The sequence below is a fragment of the Chiloscyllium punctatum genome, chromosome 37 (genome assembly GCF_047496795.1).
Source record: "Chiloscyllium punctatum isolate Juve2018m chromosome 37, sChiPun1.3, whole genome shotgun sequence".
In the NCBI taxonomy this organism is placed as follows: Eukaryota; Metazoa; Chordata; class Chondrichthyes; order Orectolobiformes; family Hemiscylliidae; genus Chiloscyllium; species Chiloscyllium punctatum.
The window spans coordinates 2,162,214-2,178,764 of NC_092775.1; the positions used below are offsets into that span (position 1 = coordinate 2,162,214).

Consider the following 16,551-nt stretch of genomic DNA (forward strand, 5'->3'; position numbering starts at 1 on the left):
GATATAGAACTGGCTCAAAGGTAGAAGGCAGAGGGTGGTGGTGGAGGGTTGTTTTTCAGACTGGAGGCCTGTGGCCAGTGGAGTGCCACAAGGATCAGTGCTGGGTCCACTGCTTATCGTCATTTATATCAATGATTTGGATGTGAGCATAAGAGGGATAGTTAGTAAGTTTACAGATGACACCAAAATTGGAGGTGCAGTAAAGAAGGTACCCCAGATTCCAACAGGATTTTGATCAGATGGGCCAATGGTCTGAGAAGTGGCAGATGGAGCTTAATTTAGATAAATGAGAGATGCTGCAGTTCAGGAAAGCAAATCTTAGCAGGACTTATACACTTAATGGTAAGGTCCTAGGGAGTGTGGCTGAACAAAGAGACCTTACAGTGCAGGTTGATAGCTCCTTGAAAGTAGAGTCGCAGGTAGATAGGATAGTGAAGAAGGCGTTTCGTATGCTTTCCTTTATTGGTCAGAGGATTGAGTACAGGAGTTGGGAGGTCATGTTGCAGCTGTACAGGACATTGGTTAGGCCATTTTTGAAATATTGCGTGCAATTTTGGTCTCCTTCCTATCGGAAGGATGTTGTGAAACTTGAAAGGATTCAGAAAAGATTTACAAGTATGTTGCCAGGGTTAGAGGATTTGAGCTATAGGGAGAGGCTGAACAGGCTGGGGCTGTTTTCTCTGGAGCATCGAAGGCTGACCTCATAGAGGTTTACAAAATCATGAAGGGCATGGATAGGATAAATAGACAAAGTCTTACTAGAGGGCATAGGTTTAGGTGAGAGGGGAAACCTATAAAAGAGAACTAAGGGGCAACTTTTTTTTCATGCAGAGGATGGTACATGTATGGAACGAGCTGCCAGTGGAAATGGTAGGCACCACTGCAACATTTAAAAGGCATCTGGATGGGTATACGAATATGGGTTTAGAGGGATATGGGCCAAGTCCTGGTCAATGGGATTAGATTAGATTGGGATATCTGTTTGGTATGGACTAGTTGGGCCAAAGGAACTGTTTCTGTGCTGTATATCTCTGAGACTCCACGGCTCTAATAGTATTGCAGATTTTTTTTTTGAGATGCATTAAATTTGTAAATGTTGGTGTTGCCTCGGATTTGACTATACTCAGAGAAACAAAGTTAAAATGCAGTTGTATGCAGGTACTGCAAACATTTGATGAGGCAAATAGCATGCTGACCTTTATTGCAAAGGGACTAGAGTACAAAAAGAGTAAGGAATTCTGATTACAATTGTGCAGGGCTTTGGTGAGGCCACTGAGTACACTGAGTACACTTTGATCACTATATTTAAAGAAACATACCAATGTGCATTGGAGGTGGTACAAAAAAAGATTCACTGGTATGGGAGGGTTGTATGAAGATATCAGGCTAAGTAAATTGAGCACACAATCTCTGGAGTTGAGGAGAATCAAAAGTTGTCCCACTGAAACTTACAGTATTCTGACTGGACATGACACGATTGTCACCAACAGGTTGTTTTTCCTTGCTGGGAATCAACAGCATGGGGGCAGAGTCTTAGGATAAGGGCTGATCACTTAGGACTGAGATGAAGGAAAAAAAAATCAAAGTATTACAAGTCTTCAGAGTTCTCTCCATAGAAGGCCACAGTCAAACTATCATTTAGTGCATTTAAAGCTTCAGACTGGCAGATGTTTCAGTCTCATGGAACCAAGGCATTTTGAGAGCAAACAGGAAACTCCAATTAAGCTGAAAATCAGCCATTATTGTATTAAATGTCAAAAAAGGCTTGAAAGACCAGCAGTCTACACCTGCTCTCTTGTAATGACTCTAAGAGTCTAATCTGGAATCTAATGAACAAAGGTATTAGTAAATCCAATGGAGATTTCAACGAGATCGAAAGGGATGTGTGTTTTGGTCCCTGAATCTGTAATCGGAACGTATACATTTACGATCAACAAAAAAGAGCAAGATCAAAGGTTAGAATAAAGATTTTCATGCAAAGAAACAAGAAATATCAGGGGAGGCAAAGCCCATTGTAGCTTTTATAACAATGTCTTATTTATTGTTAGGATGTGGACATCGCTGGCTGGGCCAGCATTTATTGCGCCACTCTAGTTGATCTTGAATACGTGGTGGAGAGCCACCTTCTTGAACTGTTAAGTCTTGGGGAATGTTACACTCTCAGTGCTGTTAGGGAGGGAGGTCCAACATTTTGAGTCAGCAAAGTGACTATATATATATACGAGAAGAAAGCCATCATTAGAGGATGGTAAACACAGAACAGAAATAAAATTAAGTACAACGTTTCTTCAAAGATTATAACATGATCAGGATCAAGAAGATGCCATTCAACCCATTGTATCTTCACCAGCTCGTTAAAAGAACTGTCTAATGACTGTATTTCCCTACTGCTTTCCCATAAGGACTGCCCATTTCTTCATTCTCCAGTGAGTGCTTTAAGCATTATTTTTTTTTATTTTCTGTAGTCCCAAGATTCAATAGTCCCACCACAGACTATGCTCAATTGATGGAAGGTCCTTCTGTCCCACAATGATCTAATCTGTCTCAAATGTGATTCCGACCATCTCCTTAGCTCAATTTCCATGTTCAGCTGAACAGTGACCTGACTTATTCCTTTATGAAACTTTTGATAACATCTACCTTACATTCACCATAACTACTGTGGGACTCTACAAAACTCTGTGTAGGCAGTGTGCCATTGACCTGGATTGACAGGGGACTATGGTCAAAATGTCCAAGACAAACCTTCTGCACTAAACAGTGAACATGTGTCAGTGTGACAGAACTGGAGTGAAAAGCATCCTGTTTCCTCCTTCCCATTAATACTTACTAATTTCTGTATTTGACATAGAATTCTTCAACTTCTTGCGGCTTCCCACCAGGAGTCTGTGAAAATACATAAAAATTAAAGTTAATGATGCTGAAACAACTTGTTTAATTGTTCTCCCACAGGACTCAAATCATCTTTTCAGAAAACCTGACACTTCAGCAGAGGCAGCATCCATGCGACCCATTGTGACTCCAGAAAGTTCCAGACTCAAATCCATTTCCTGGTCCCCAAAAGCATTTATTTCCCAAATTATCTTTTCCAATTTTCTATTAAACCTCACAGATTTAGTTGTTTTCAACAGCTGCTAGCAGAAATGAATTACTGCAATATTAAGGAAGCTTTTCCCCACATCCCTTCATCCTTCACTACTTTCTGATAATGGGGAGGTGATGGCACAGTGTGCACACTTGAACAGCAATCTAGAGCTCCAGACTAAGATTCTGAGACGTGGGTTTGAATCCCATCATAGCAGATAACGGACTGTAAGTTCAGCAAAAATTTGGATTGAAAATAAAACAGTCCAATGGGACCGCATAACTGCTGTTGATTGTCATAAAATCCCATCTGGTTTCACTACTGTCTGCTAACCTTAGCTGGCATCCTCCCACCTATCACCCTTACTTGGTCTGGCCTACATTGACTCCAAACCCACAGCAATATGGGTGACTCTGTACTGTCCTCTGAAATGGCTAAGCGAGGCACTCATCTTGAGGATAATTTCGGGATAATAAATAACAGCCAGTGACACACATTCCATGAAACACATTTTCCAAAATTGCAAAAACAGAAAGAATTACCGTCTATCAACCGCTCAGAAAACGAACAGGAAATGACATCACCACAAACCCCAGGAACCCCATCCAGGACAAACATAAATGGAAAGCAGGAGACAACAGCTTCGCTTCACTTGGACGTCACCACTGATGATGTTACCGAGCCAGGTAATGAAACGTCTGGATATCAAACCTACAGCTCAGCGAGCAAACCTACACCCTAAACCTCAACCTGAGCTACAAACCTTGCAAAAAAATGACCTGTACCTCCACACAATTTATCTACTGTGTCCATTGCTCCCGATGTGGTCTCCTTTACACTGGGGAGACAAGGCACCAACTTGTGGATCATTTCAGAGAACATCTCTGGGACGCATACACTAAGCAACCCCACCGCCCTGTGGCCGCATACTAACTCTCCCTCCCACTCCGCCAAGAAGTGAAAGTCCTGGGCCTCCTCCACTGCCAATCTCTCGCCACCTGAAGTCTGGAGGAAGAATGCCTTATCTTCCACCTTGGGACGCTCCAACCACACTGGATTAATGCAGATTTCACCAGTTTGTTCATTTCCCCTCCCCCATCTTATCCTAGAACCAACATTCCAACTTGGCACTGCCCCCTTGAACTGTCCTATCCACCTAACCGTTCCACCCTCCTTTCCGACCTAACACCATCACCCCCACCTCCATTTACCAGTCGTATTCCCAGCTACCTTCCCCCAAGCCCCACTCCCCTCTCCTTTATCTCGCAGCCCACTTGGGCCACCCCCTCATTCCTGATGAAGAGCTTGTGCTCGAAACATCGACTCTCCTGCTCCTCAGATGCTGCCTGGCCTGCTGTGCTTTTCCAGCACCAAACATTTCAACTCTGATCTCCAGCATTTGCAGTCCTCACTTTCTTCTAGATGGAATTTAATCCAGAAAAGTGCAAGGGATGCACTTTTGAAGAACTAACAAGACTTTGGAGTACTTGTCAAATAGTAGGAGACTAGGAAATTCAGAACAGAGGAATCTTGGAGTGCTTGTCCAAGCATCCCTGCAGGCAGCAGGACCAGTTAACATGGTGATTACGAAATTATCAGAGTCACTTGCCTTTCTCAATTACAGTACAATTGTAAGAGCAAGGTGGTGACGTTGGAGTTGTACAGAACTTGGGTTACTGTGTGCAGTTCTGGTCTCTGCACTACAAGAAGGATGTGATTGCACTGGAGGTGGTGCAGAGGAGATTCATCAAGCTCTTGCCTGGGCTGGAACAATTTAGCTATGACAAAAGGCTGAATAAGCTCACGTTGTTTTGTTTTAGTACAAAGAAGATCAAAAGGTGACATGATTGAGGTATGTAAAATTATGAAGGGCAAAGACAGGGTGGATAGAAAGCAACTGTTCCCCTTAATGGGTCATTAAGAAAGGGGCATAATTTTAAGGTGAAAGGCAGGAGGTTTAGAGAGGATTTGAGGGGAAAAAAATCATAATGTGGTTGAGGTGTAGAATGCACTCCCTGAGAGGGTAATTGAAGTGGAAACCTCACAACCGTTAAAAAGTATGTGGATGAGCACTTGAAATGTCCCAACAGTCAAGGCTAAGGGCCAGGGTATGGGAAGTGGGATTAGTACAGATTTAGAGTAGTTTTGTCAGTGCAAACTCAATGGACCAAAGGGTCTCTTCCATACTGTATGATTCTATGACACACGGTTCATTTGGTTGCTTCATTTCAAATGGTAAACCTGAGTGCAGGATGGAGCTTATTAAGCTGCGTGAAGATATTCTTCGATGCATGGTTTACCATGGTTGGTACCATGAGAAACACATCTCTATTGGATTGACTATTAACCATCTCCTCTTTGCATACTTCTGAGAACGTAAAGACATGTCGGAGATATTTGAAACCAGCTGCAAACAATTTCTTTACATAGTTTAGACAGGGGTGATGGAGACAGCCAATTCTCCGCTACATCACCATAGCAACATCTTGACCAATCAAAATTTATCTATTTGTTGAGAATTAACATTGACTGCTGTCCAAGTGATGGCCAAACTAGTCAGGACACTATTCGCATGCTGCATAAAATGATGCCCAACCAGAACTCTTTTCTATTAAAACTCCAGGGTGATCCCTGCACTGACACAGATTTGTTCACTGGTCCAGAAGAACTGTCTGACCTAAATATTAAGAACCCTTCACAAAGGTACCCAATTACACATCTCAAACTTGAAGTATGTTATATATACACACTTTACATTGCCATATAATAGGAACAAGATTTACAGGCAACTTAATAGCCCCTCAAACCAGATATTATCTTTTAAATGAAGGATATACAGGGAAGGTTTGGAACAGGATTTTGTATACAAATACATGTTGAATATATAAAGTTGCTTCTGTCCTAGTCAATAACCTGCTTTGTCATGGTGCATTATAATTGTTGTCTCACCTCCTTCTGCACAGTGCGCATGGCCAGTATCTTCTCAATGACAGCAGATTCATCCTCCTCTGGATTCTCCTGCAACAGATGACAGTATAATGTCAGACAATTGTTAGCATTATATATTTAAACACTAGCTGGAAAAACAATTAAAGAATTCAAACTATTCAAACATTCTCAGATTGAAAAGGAGTTTTTAGCCAAGCTGTTTCTTGGAAATAAAGCGGCTTAATGTATGTTGTCACTTGCTTGCTGTTTACCTAAAATCAAACAAAGTTATAGAAACTGCAAAGCAAAGCTCTCAAGGTGATAAGAGTTCAGGTTTATTGCCTCAAGAGAGGGAGGAAGTGGGGGGGGAAAGACCAAACTGTGATAGGGACAGACAAAGAGGCACTTTGGGAGCAGCAGGGAGAACATGCTGGGTGTAGAAGGAGGTAGAGAAAGTGAGGGATAGAAGGGCAACAGAGAACCAAGAAGCCAACACAGTATTTTATGTCAGTAACATCTGCAAACAGATATTAAGTGAGCACAGGTAAGTGGAGAGTCCCCTCTAGTGGAGTTCAGGTTTCTAAAGGTGGAGGAAATACACCATGATATCAGCAGGGGATGTGATCTCACTTTACAGTAAAGGATTATCTGGGTAGTAATGGAGAAAGATTAGTTACAGTAGGTGACCATTCAATCCCTCTGAGTTGCACCACTATCCACAAAATCATGGCTGATCTTCATCTCCACTCTACTTACTTCCTTTGCTCCTTATCCCCTAACAGGCTAACCCCACCAAAAATCAACTAATCTCAGTTTTGAGAGTTCCAACTGATGCCACAGCCAGAGTCTTTGAGGGAAAGGGACGATTGGGAGAGAAACAGTTGTAAATATCTATCACCCTCTTCCCAATTTTCTTCCTGTACAGAAATTATTTTCTCAATTACCCAGAAACTGCTTTCACTTTTAAAACTCAATTGGGTAATTCCTTTAATTTTGCATAATCAAGGGATAAAGGACAGCATACAGAAACTGACAGCATTCAAGTGAATTAATACTGCATCTCACTCAATGGTGTGTCCGCAGAAGAAGAGGAACTCACATTTATGGTCGAGGGGAGGTGTCATATTTGTTATGTTTCGAGATCCCTACATAACTTTTGCACAGCCCTGTTCAAGGAATCCTTCCTCTTCTCTCAATGGATGGAATATGAATGATCTTTCCAAATTCAGCTTCTTTAGATAAAAGCTTTCATTAAGATTTTATAATTTTGAAAATTCAAATAAAGTTAGGAGTTTCATGGTGAATGGTAGGCCCTTAAGGAGTGTATAGAACAGAGGGATCTTGGAGGTCAGGTTCACAGTTCTCGTAAAGGGGGTGGGGGGGGGGGGGGGGGGGTGGGCGGTCACAAGTAGATAGGGCAGTGTGGAAGGCTTTTGGCACACTGGCCTTCATCAGTCAGAAGTTGGGAAGTTATGTTGCAGTCACACAGGATGTTAGTGAGGCCACACTTAGGAGTATCATGTTTAGTTTTGGGCACCTCGCTATAGGAAGGATGTTAATAAACTGGAAAGAGTGCAGAAGAAATTTACAAAGATGCTGTCATGATTCAAGGGACTGAGTTCTAGGGAGAGGTTGGCCAAGCTAGGACCTTTTTTTCAGAGCGTAGAAGACTCAAGGGGGATCTTACAGAAGTATATAAGATCATGAGAGGCATGGAGAGGGTGAATGCACTCAGTCTTCTTCCCAGGGTTGGGGAATCGAGGACTAGAGGGCATCAGTTTCAGATAAGTGGGGAAAGGATAAATGGGAACCAGAGGGTGGTACACATATGGAATGAGCTGCCTGGGGAAGCGGTTGAGGCAGTTACATTAACAACATTTAAAAGGCGTTTGGACAAATATATGAATAGGAAAGGTTTTGAAGGAAATGGGCCAAGTGAAGGGAAATGGGGTTAGTGTGGATGGACATTTTGATTGGCATGGACCAGTTTGGGCCGAAGGATTTGTCTCTGTTGTAGGACTGTATGACTCTCTAAAACAATGCACATCTTTTGCCAAAGTGATGATCAAATAAACAGATCATTATTTGCCCTCTATTGAGTGGTATCTGATCAAATATGGGCAAAGAAACCTGATTTCTACCTCTCGGCTGATGAATCAGTGCCCTGCTGTGCTGAAAAACATTTAAGGAAAGCACGGAAGGTTGCCAGGATGGAGAACATACACTAGGGGTGGGACTTCAATGTCCACAAGAGTGGCTCGACAGCATCATGAGTGACCGAGCCAGTTGAATCCTCAAGGACATTACTGCTAAAGTCTGGATCTGCAGCAGGTGGCAAGGAAACCAACAAGAGGGAAAAGCATACACATGGTCATCCTCACTAACCAGCAGCTGCAGATGCATCTGCCCATGACAGCATCGGTGAGAACGATCACCACACAGTCCTTGTAGAGACAAAGTCCTGTTTTCACACTGAAAATGTCCTCCACTGTATTGTGTATTGTGTGACACTATCACTGTGGTAAATGGGATGGACTTTGAACAGATCTAGCAAGTCAAGACTCGGCATTCATGAGAGGCTTTGGACTATGAGAAGCAGCCAAATCGCATTCCAGAACAATCTACAACTTCATAGCCAAACAGTTGAGTGCAACCATTACCATCAAACTAAGGGATCAAACCTAGTTCAATGGAGAGTGCAGGAGGGCATGTCAGGAGCAACACCAGGTATTTCTAGCAACCTGGTGATCCTATGCCAAACAGTGAAGGTAGCATGTGATAGACAGAGCTAAGTGAGCCCACAGTTAATAGATCACATCTAGCCTCTGTGGTCCTGCCACATCCATTCGTCAATGGGATGACCAAATAAACAACTCACTGAGAGACCACAAACATCCCCATCTTCAATAATGGTGAAGCCCAGTATGTTAGTGCAAAAGGTAATGCTGAGACATTCACAGCAATTTTCAGGCAGAAGTGCCAAGTGGATGGTCCATCTCAGCTTCCTCTAACAGGCCTAGCACTACAATCTTCAGTAAATTCAAATCAGTTCACATGACATCAAGAAACCATTGAAGGAACTGGATTCTGCAGAGGCTGTGGACCCTGACAACATTGTGCCAAGAGTACTGAAGACTTATGCTCCAAAATTTGCCATTCCCTAGTTAGACTATTTCAGAGCAGCTACAACACAGGCATGTACCTGAAAATGTGGAAAACTACCCAACTAGCAATGATCACAGCCTGTGAGTTAATAAAAACAGTATTCCCCGTGACCCTGACCCAGTAGTATAACTCATGAACATAAAACAAAGCTTCACCTAATTTAGTGTGGTCTGGTGAAGTATCATTGATTTGAAATATTATTGTTTGTATTTGGGTGGTGAATGTTGTCTGACCTCTTTGGTATTGACAGTATTTTCTGTTTTAATTTGACATAATTAGAAAGGGAAATAAATGAAATGTGAAAGACCTGAGGTATATGTGGACACTGGGATTGGTTTCCTTATAATAAAAGTGGTTATAGGAAGATTTAAAGGGAGGATTGAAAAGTATGAGGGGATTTGGTAGTGTAAACAAAGTGAAACCTTTCACTTGCAGGAGGGTCAGTAACCAGAAAGAATAGATTCAAAAACAAAGTGCTAGAGAAAACACAGCAGGTCTTGTAGCATCTGAACAAAAAGAATCACAGTTAACGTTGAGCCTAGTATAGGTGCTACCAGACCTAAGGTTCTCCATCATATTCTATCTCCAGCATCTGCAGTATTTTACCTTTTACACAAATTTAAAGACAGTTAACAAAAGAACCAGATAGTAGAGGCTTTTTAAAAAGACGCAAATCTGAGAATGCATTGCCTAAAAATGTAGAGGAAGGAAATTTAGTAATACATTTTCACGAGGAAATTAGTCTTGTAGCAAATATTGCATCATCTGCAGAAATTAAGATCAACTACAGGATGAATAGGGCTTACTGACCAGTTCTTTCAAAGAGCCAATGCAGGCATAAAAAGTAAAATGACCTCCTCCTCTATTGTATGAATATATGGTTCTATAATTCAAACATTGCTTCCATAACTGAGTCAACACCAATAAATCCTCCACTCCTCCAGCTGAGTAGAAGAAACTGCCAGCTTCCAACCTCCCCTGAATCTCCATTCCATCAGCTTTCTTCCTCTTAACTCCCTCCCTTGCTCTTCAAAAATCTAAACACATCTCAGCCCTTGTGCATAACATCTTACTTTTGATGAAACTAAGGCACATCTATTTCTCATCCTGTCTTTCTTTCTCAGGATTAGAGAACTTACTTTGTTCAGCTCTCCTACCTTCCTGCAATCTATATTTTTAGGAAAAATCTAAGCTTGCTATCTCTCAACATCTCTTTGCACCTTTGGCAACCAAGACCCTTCACTTCATTATCACAAACCGTTGTAGCAACACAACAACTTCAAACCAAAAAACACGCAACACTGTCTCTAATCCTACCACCCATGCACAAAATACTAAATACTCTGACCATTTCAACAGACACATACAGATTGAAAGCTCCACTGCATTCCAAACAGGCAATGCTAGTTTCTAAAGTCTGAATGAATGAGGCTCACTCATGTGATCAATATACATATGGCCCAATTAATACCAACATTTTATCCTCTAATTTACAAATACATGCTGCTAAAATCCTAAAATATCCAGCTGCTTCAGTCAGTTGGCCTTATTTGAATTTCAGATCGAAAATCTATGACATATATGGGATCCCCAATTGCAGAGCCTACACCAAGCAGAAATAACATGCACTTATATAACACTTTCAACGTAGTAAAACATGCCAACGCATATCACAAGAACATAATCAAGCACTTTCTTTTTCTTCCTTTATATGTGGGTGCTGCTTGCAAGGACAGCATTGTTGCAGATCCCTAATCTGAACCCTGATGATTGCTGGCCATTTCAGAGGGCACTTAAGAGTTAATCACATTACTGTGGGTCGGTAGTCATACGTGGTAAAGTCTGTACATTTCTTTCCCTAAAGGACATCACCTTTTATGCCAATCAGCAATGGTTTCATGGTCATCATGACTGAGATTAATTTCAAATTTATGAACTGAATTTAAATTCCACCAGCTGCCTTGATAGGATTTGAACCCCTTTCCTCAGAGCATTAACATTGGCCTCTGGACAACTAGTTCAGTGACGTTATCTTAACGCAACACTTTCCCCCCCCCAATAGACAAGTCATATACAGAGATATTAGAACAAGTAACCAAGAAGAGGTAGATCTTAATCAGTGTTTAAAAGTGGAGAGGAAGACAGCCAATGAGGTTTGGACTATAAGACAGAGGAGCCAAAGGAGGCCATTCAGCCCATCAAGTCTGCTCTGCCGTTCAATGAGATCATGGCTGATCTGATAATCTTCAACGTGACTTTCCTGACTTTTCCCTGTAATCCTTGATTTCCTTATTTGATTAAAAATCGGTCTATTTAAGCCTTGGATATACTTAATGACCTAGCCTCGACAGTCCCCTGCAGTAAAGAATTCCATAGATACACTACACTCAGAAGAAATTCATCATCTCTAGCTTTAATGAGTGACCTTATACTCTGAGATTATGACCTCTGTATCTAAACTCTCCCACAAGAAGAAACAAACTCACATATCTACCCCGTCATGCCCCTTAAGGCTTCAATAAAGTGAATTCCTCACATTGTTCTGAACTCAAATAAGTAAAGCCCAAACTACTACTCATCTTCCCATAAATCAATCCCTCCATATCCGGGATCAACCTTGAGAATCTTTACTAGACTGCATCCAATGAGAGTATTTCTTCCCTTAGATAAGGGGACTAAAACTGTTTACAGTATTTTAGCTGTGGTCTAACTAGTGCCTTGCATAATTTTAAGACAACTACACAATTTTAATATTCAATCCCCTTTGAAATAAAAGCCATACTCAGTGTACTTTCCCTATTTGCTGCTGAATTTCAATGCATTTAGTGATTTATGCACAAGGATTCCAAATCCCTGTGCCATACCTTTCTGCAGTCTTTCTCTATCTAATATTCAACTCCTCTATTCTTCCTCCAAAGAGCATGGTGTCACATCTCCCCACGTTACAGTCCATCTGCCAAGTTTTGGTCCACTCCTAACCTACCTATATCGTCCTGCAGACTTTTTGTCATCTTCCCAACTATTTTTATGCCATCCGAAAACCTGGCAATAGTATGTTCAGTTCCCTCATCTAATATGTTAATATATATTGTAACAAAATAGAGGGGAAATCCAGAACTTAGTGTCTAGGCAACTGAAAATACACACTGCTAAACTGATTAGGACGGAGAGTGAGAGATACAGAAACATTACAATGCATTCCAAGGAACAGGACTTCCAAACCAAACTCAAACACGCAAATTGATTTGTAAGATGCCCTTCACATATGAAGGACCTTGCTGGGATTATTGTAGCACTGACAGTACCCACTATTGACCACAGTCAATAGCATTCCAGGAACATCAAAATGTGACTCATCCAGGTAAATCAGAGTTGTGGCATGCATTAATACAATGCTCTTTAGATTATCTGGATAACTGAATCAAAGTAATTGAGATGATCAAACCTAATTTGACAGATTTCTTGAACTTTTTACAACAGTTCTATTTCTTCTGTTGAGAATAAACAGACTGAAATTTCTGTCAACGTTATTGATGATTTCTCATGTAGCACAAAGAACCAACACACAGTGATCTCGAATTTCACCAGAAACATGAACATCAAATTTAGTGTAACCACATTATTATTATTTAGGAGACAGGGAAATCCATCAAACTTTCTGGATTTCCTTACAAATCAGTTTCTCATCTGATTTTGGATAAAGGCCTTCCAGTGATGAGGAGCACCACTGCATAGAGCCATTGATGTAGTACTCCACAACAATAGACAGAAAGACGGACACCAAAGCCATACACTGACAGGTTGAAGTTGAAGGGTTTAAAACCATCTGAATCACTTGAGTTCAAAAGTGGAGACCAATCTGTAGCACCTGCTCCAATTATTCATCCCTGAAGCCATTGATCAACAAAGGTATGGATCATATGATCAAGGAGCAAGAGGCGACCACTTGGTCCCTCAAGCCTGCTCTGCTATTCAATCAGACCACAGTTCTTTTGACTTTAACCTCAACTCTACATACCTCCAATAATCTTTCCTCTTCCTGGTAATCAATCTAAAAACCGCTTCAAGTTCCAGTCTGATGCAAAAGAAAACCTTAACTACAAGTGTGCTCAGTCTCGGTCTTCCTCCTAACTCAACATTTCCTCATTGGAAAGGATCACTAAACCCAGTCATCACTAGAATCAGCCATTCGATACAGCTTTTGGTTCCACTTCCTGACATTATGATTCTCAGACTGCACAGTGCACTAATGATTTGAATTCTAAGATGGCCCATACCCTCGCCAAAAGATTCAATGGTTTTGTGATGACCCTATCTGCTCCCTACTGTAACATCTTACCATCGTCTGGTTTCCTTTCTGTGAGGACCCAGAGTTCGGAGAAATCCGCCCTGCTCCCAGTACAGCAATTGTTTCACCGGCATCATCGACAACTTTGAAGTCCAAGTCTTCATTGTATTTCCTTCGTTTTACTTGACGGCCTGATCGTCGCTTCTACCAAACAAACAAGAAACTTGCGTCATTAAGACAGCATCTCAGAAACTGTCACAACTACGCTAAACACAGTCTACATAGTTTGGGCGGGAGGGCTGGACAAATATTAGAATATTTCAGTCTTCAAGGGCCAATTGTACTGAAGCTTTGGCTGGCTGAAGGAAAGAACTATCCTATTTAAAAAGTCCAACAACGACCAACTCCAGCAATTCACCAGCAACTCTAACTGTCTACAGGTGGACACGTACTCTTCCTCCTTTATTTCTCTCAATATTCTATTCTTAAAGGCTACTCAAATTCAAACAGCAAAGGCTAATTTTTCAAGCAGCTTGTTTATCCCAGCCAGTGTTTCAATAACAATAGGTTGCTTGGAAGTTAACACAGGCAAGTTTAACAAAGTTTCTGGTTCACATTCACTAACTTCCTTAGCACAACACACTTTCATGGGGTCAAGGACTCCGTATTAATAAAGTCACACCCTTGAAACTGGATAAACTCCAACTATTAGCACCAAACTCCCCAATCAACTGACAGATAGCTACACTTAAATGCATATCCTAAGTAAGCTGCAAAAACAGACTATATCCTTCAACTATAAATTTGTACAACTAAAACAAAAGTGAGACAATTATCTAAGAACAAAGCAAACATCTTCACTCCTGGTACAATTAGTAAGACAGCTGTCTTGGTCTCCTCTTCACTAATGTTACTGAGATCATGGATTTTATCAATTACATTAGCAGTTAATAGAAAGTACAGAACAGCAACAAGTTATCAGCACAATTGATCTGTACCAGTCTTGACCCACATCAGTATCCTCCCAGATTCCATCACCTCAGTCTATCAGCATATCTTTTTATTCTTCAGGTGCTCATTTAGCTTATTATGCATCTACAGTATTCACTTCAGTTACATATTGCTATAATGAATTCTACATACTCACTGTTCTCTGGATCAGGATTCTCCTGCATTCTCCTGGTGGGGGTTGAAGCGATGCACTTCTATTTATTGCCCCCAGTTTAGTTCTCATCCACTTCTCAACCACAAATGGAAAGACACAGGTAACCTATCAAAACCTTTCAAACCCTTTACATCCTTTATCCAATCATCTCTCAATTATTGCTTTTCTAGAGAAAGCAGTCTCAAAACTCTTTAGTCTTTCTTGATAGTTTACAAACTTACAATTCAATTTATGGCATGACAAGAGTCATACCAAGACAGTAAAATGGATTTACTGTTTAATCTCCAAATGTAACCCTCTTCAATATACTGAAGGTCGAAACCTTCACAATTCTTAGATCAGACTAAGGCATGTTAGGGATACATACAATAACCTAGACATGAGAAGCCAAGTGATACAGGTCAGGCTATAGCAGTCAGTGTTTGTCTTTCTGTCGTGGCAACATGACAAATTCTATTCAAACCTGCTAAAATGGTCGATGAGCTTAGCGCTACTGTCAACCATCAGGTTCTAGAATTATTTTCACTCCAACTTATCAAGTAGCTTGGTGGATTTCAATCTGAACGGTGTTCCTCATGTACAACACAGTAGAAAGTGTGTGCTGATTGCCATCTTACACATTCACTCCAATCCCAACTTTCACCTTCCACACTTCTGACATTCGTGATGATATTGCTCTTTAGATAATTACAAAGAGGTGACCCCAGAAATTCACACTCAGTCTAAGTGAAAGCAAGCTTGGCACTGTTTTCTGAGATAGTCCCATTTCAAGTCATTCAATTTTAGATTCCAACATTCAAAATCTCTTTTTCCTGTTCTATCATCCTTAGCTCAATTAAGAGCCTTACTAATTAAAGCAAGAAACTTCACAATTTTGACTACAGATTTCAATGTGTTGTGATCTCACAACACATTGTGCTAGATTTGGTTTGATAATTCATTATCATTTTAAGAATGTATGGAAGAACTCAGAGGAAGAATGCGATGGCAGGATTCCAGGATTAATTTGAAGCATTAAAAATTCTTTACTATACAAACTGAACAGAACAATTACAATCATTATTGACCAAATGCATACACTGAACCAGTAAGGTAATGTTTCTAAACAATACAAGCCATTACAGTAAACTTAATTACACACACAGAAATTAGCAGCATCCATGGTAGAGTCCAGCAATATGATCTCCCGGTCCATACCACAACCTACCAGACACAGTCACTCACATGGTACCAATTTTTCAGTTATACTTCTCTCGCACAGAGATATACAGACCTACAGAATTCTGTCGAACTCCCTTTCTTTTCCTTTGAATATGCAGAACTGAGTTCTTTGATTAAACACATGGCATTGAATATCTGTGCCCTAGTTAACTTACTTTCTTATATTTTTAAGAACATAAATCCACCAGTTTTCATTTAGAGCAAAGCTTCACCCGAATAATTATGTCAACAGCAACCTCAAGGTTTAATGCTTCCAAAAGCCTCTCAGAGGGTAAAGCATTATTTGTAAACCCATACAGACATAATCAAACCAACCTAAAGTAAACAATTCACCATAACCTGAAATCAAAGCCCTACATTTTCAGCTCTTCATATGCAAAGTTGAATCCTGTACAGACATTCATAACAACCACTACCATACACATATATGCATGCTCAATATATATGGAATACACATACAGAAAAAAAAAGGAAAATATCACCAATGAGCAAATATATACTTCACCAAAATCAAAAATAAATGAAGTGTACAAATGAAAAACTTCCACATACCTCAGCAAAATAACTCCATTTAAATGGATCTTATTTCTAGTCACTGCTACAACTAAAACGCAGATCTTATACTCAACTGATAACTTAAAAACCTAGTTTGTTTTTGTTAGTTTAAAATATTCAGGGATATGGAGTCAAGGTAGTTAA

General features: G+C 40.5%; 1 protein-coding gene across 6 annotated transcripts in view; it reads right to left on the reverse strand.

The window, feature by feature from the left end:
- The window catches only part of chd6 (chromodomain helicase DNA binding protein 6), a 255,925-nt gene that overhangs the window by 122,725 nt on the left and 116,649 nt on the right, over window positions 1–16,551 (reverse strand). For 5 of the 6 annotated variants that reach the window (XM_072556108.1, XM_072556107.1, XM_072556109.1 and 2 more), the window contains 3 exons: window positions 13,518–13,670; window positions 6,035–6,103; window positions 2,831–2,886 (listed from right to left, as the gene is read on the reverse strand). In XM_072556108.1, the coding sequence (XP_072412209.1) occupies window positions 2,831–2,886; window positions 6,035–6,103; window positions 13,518–13,670 (278 nt within the window). The remainder of the gene's footprint in view (window positions 1–2,830; window positions 2,887–6,034; window positions 6,104–13,517; window positions 13,671–16,551) is intronic. The other variant, XM_072556110.1, reaches the window with a different exon arrangement.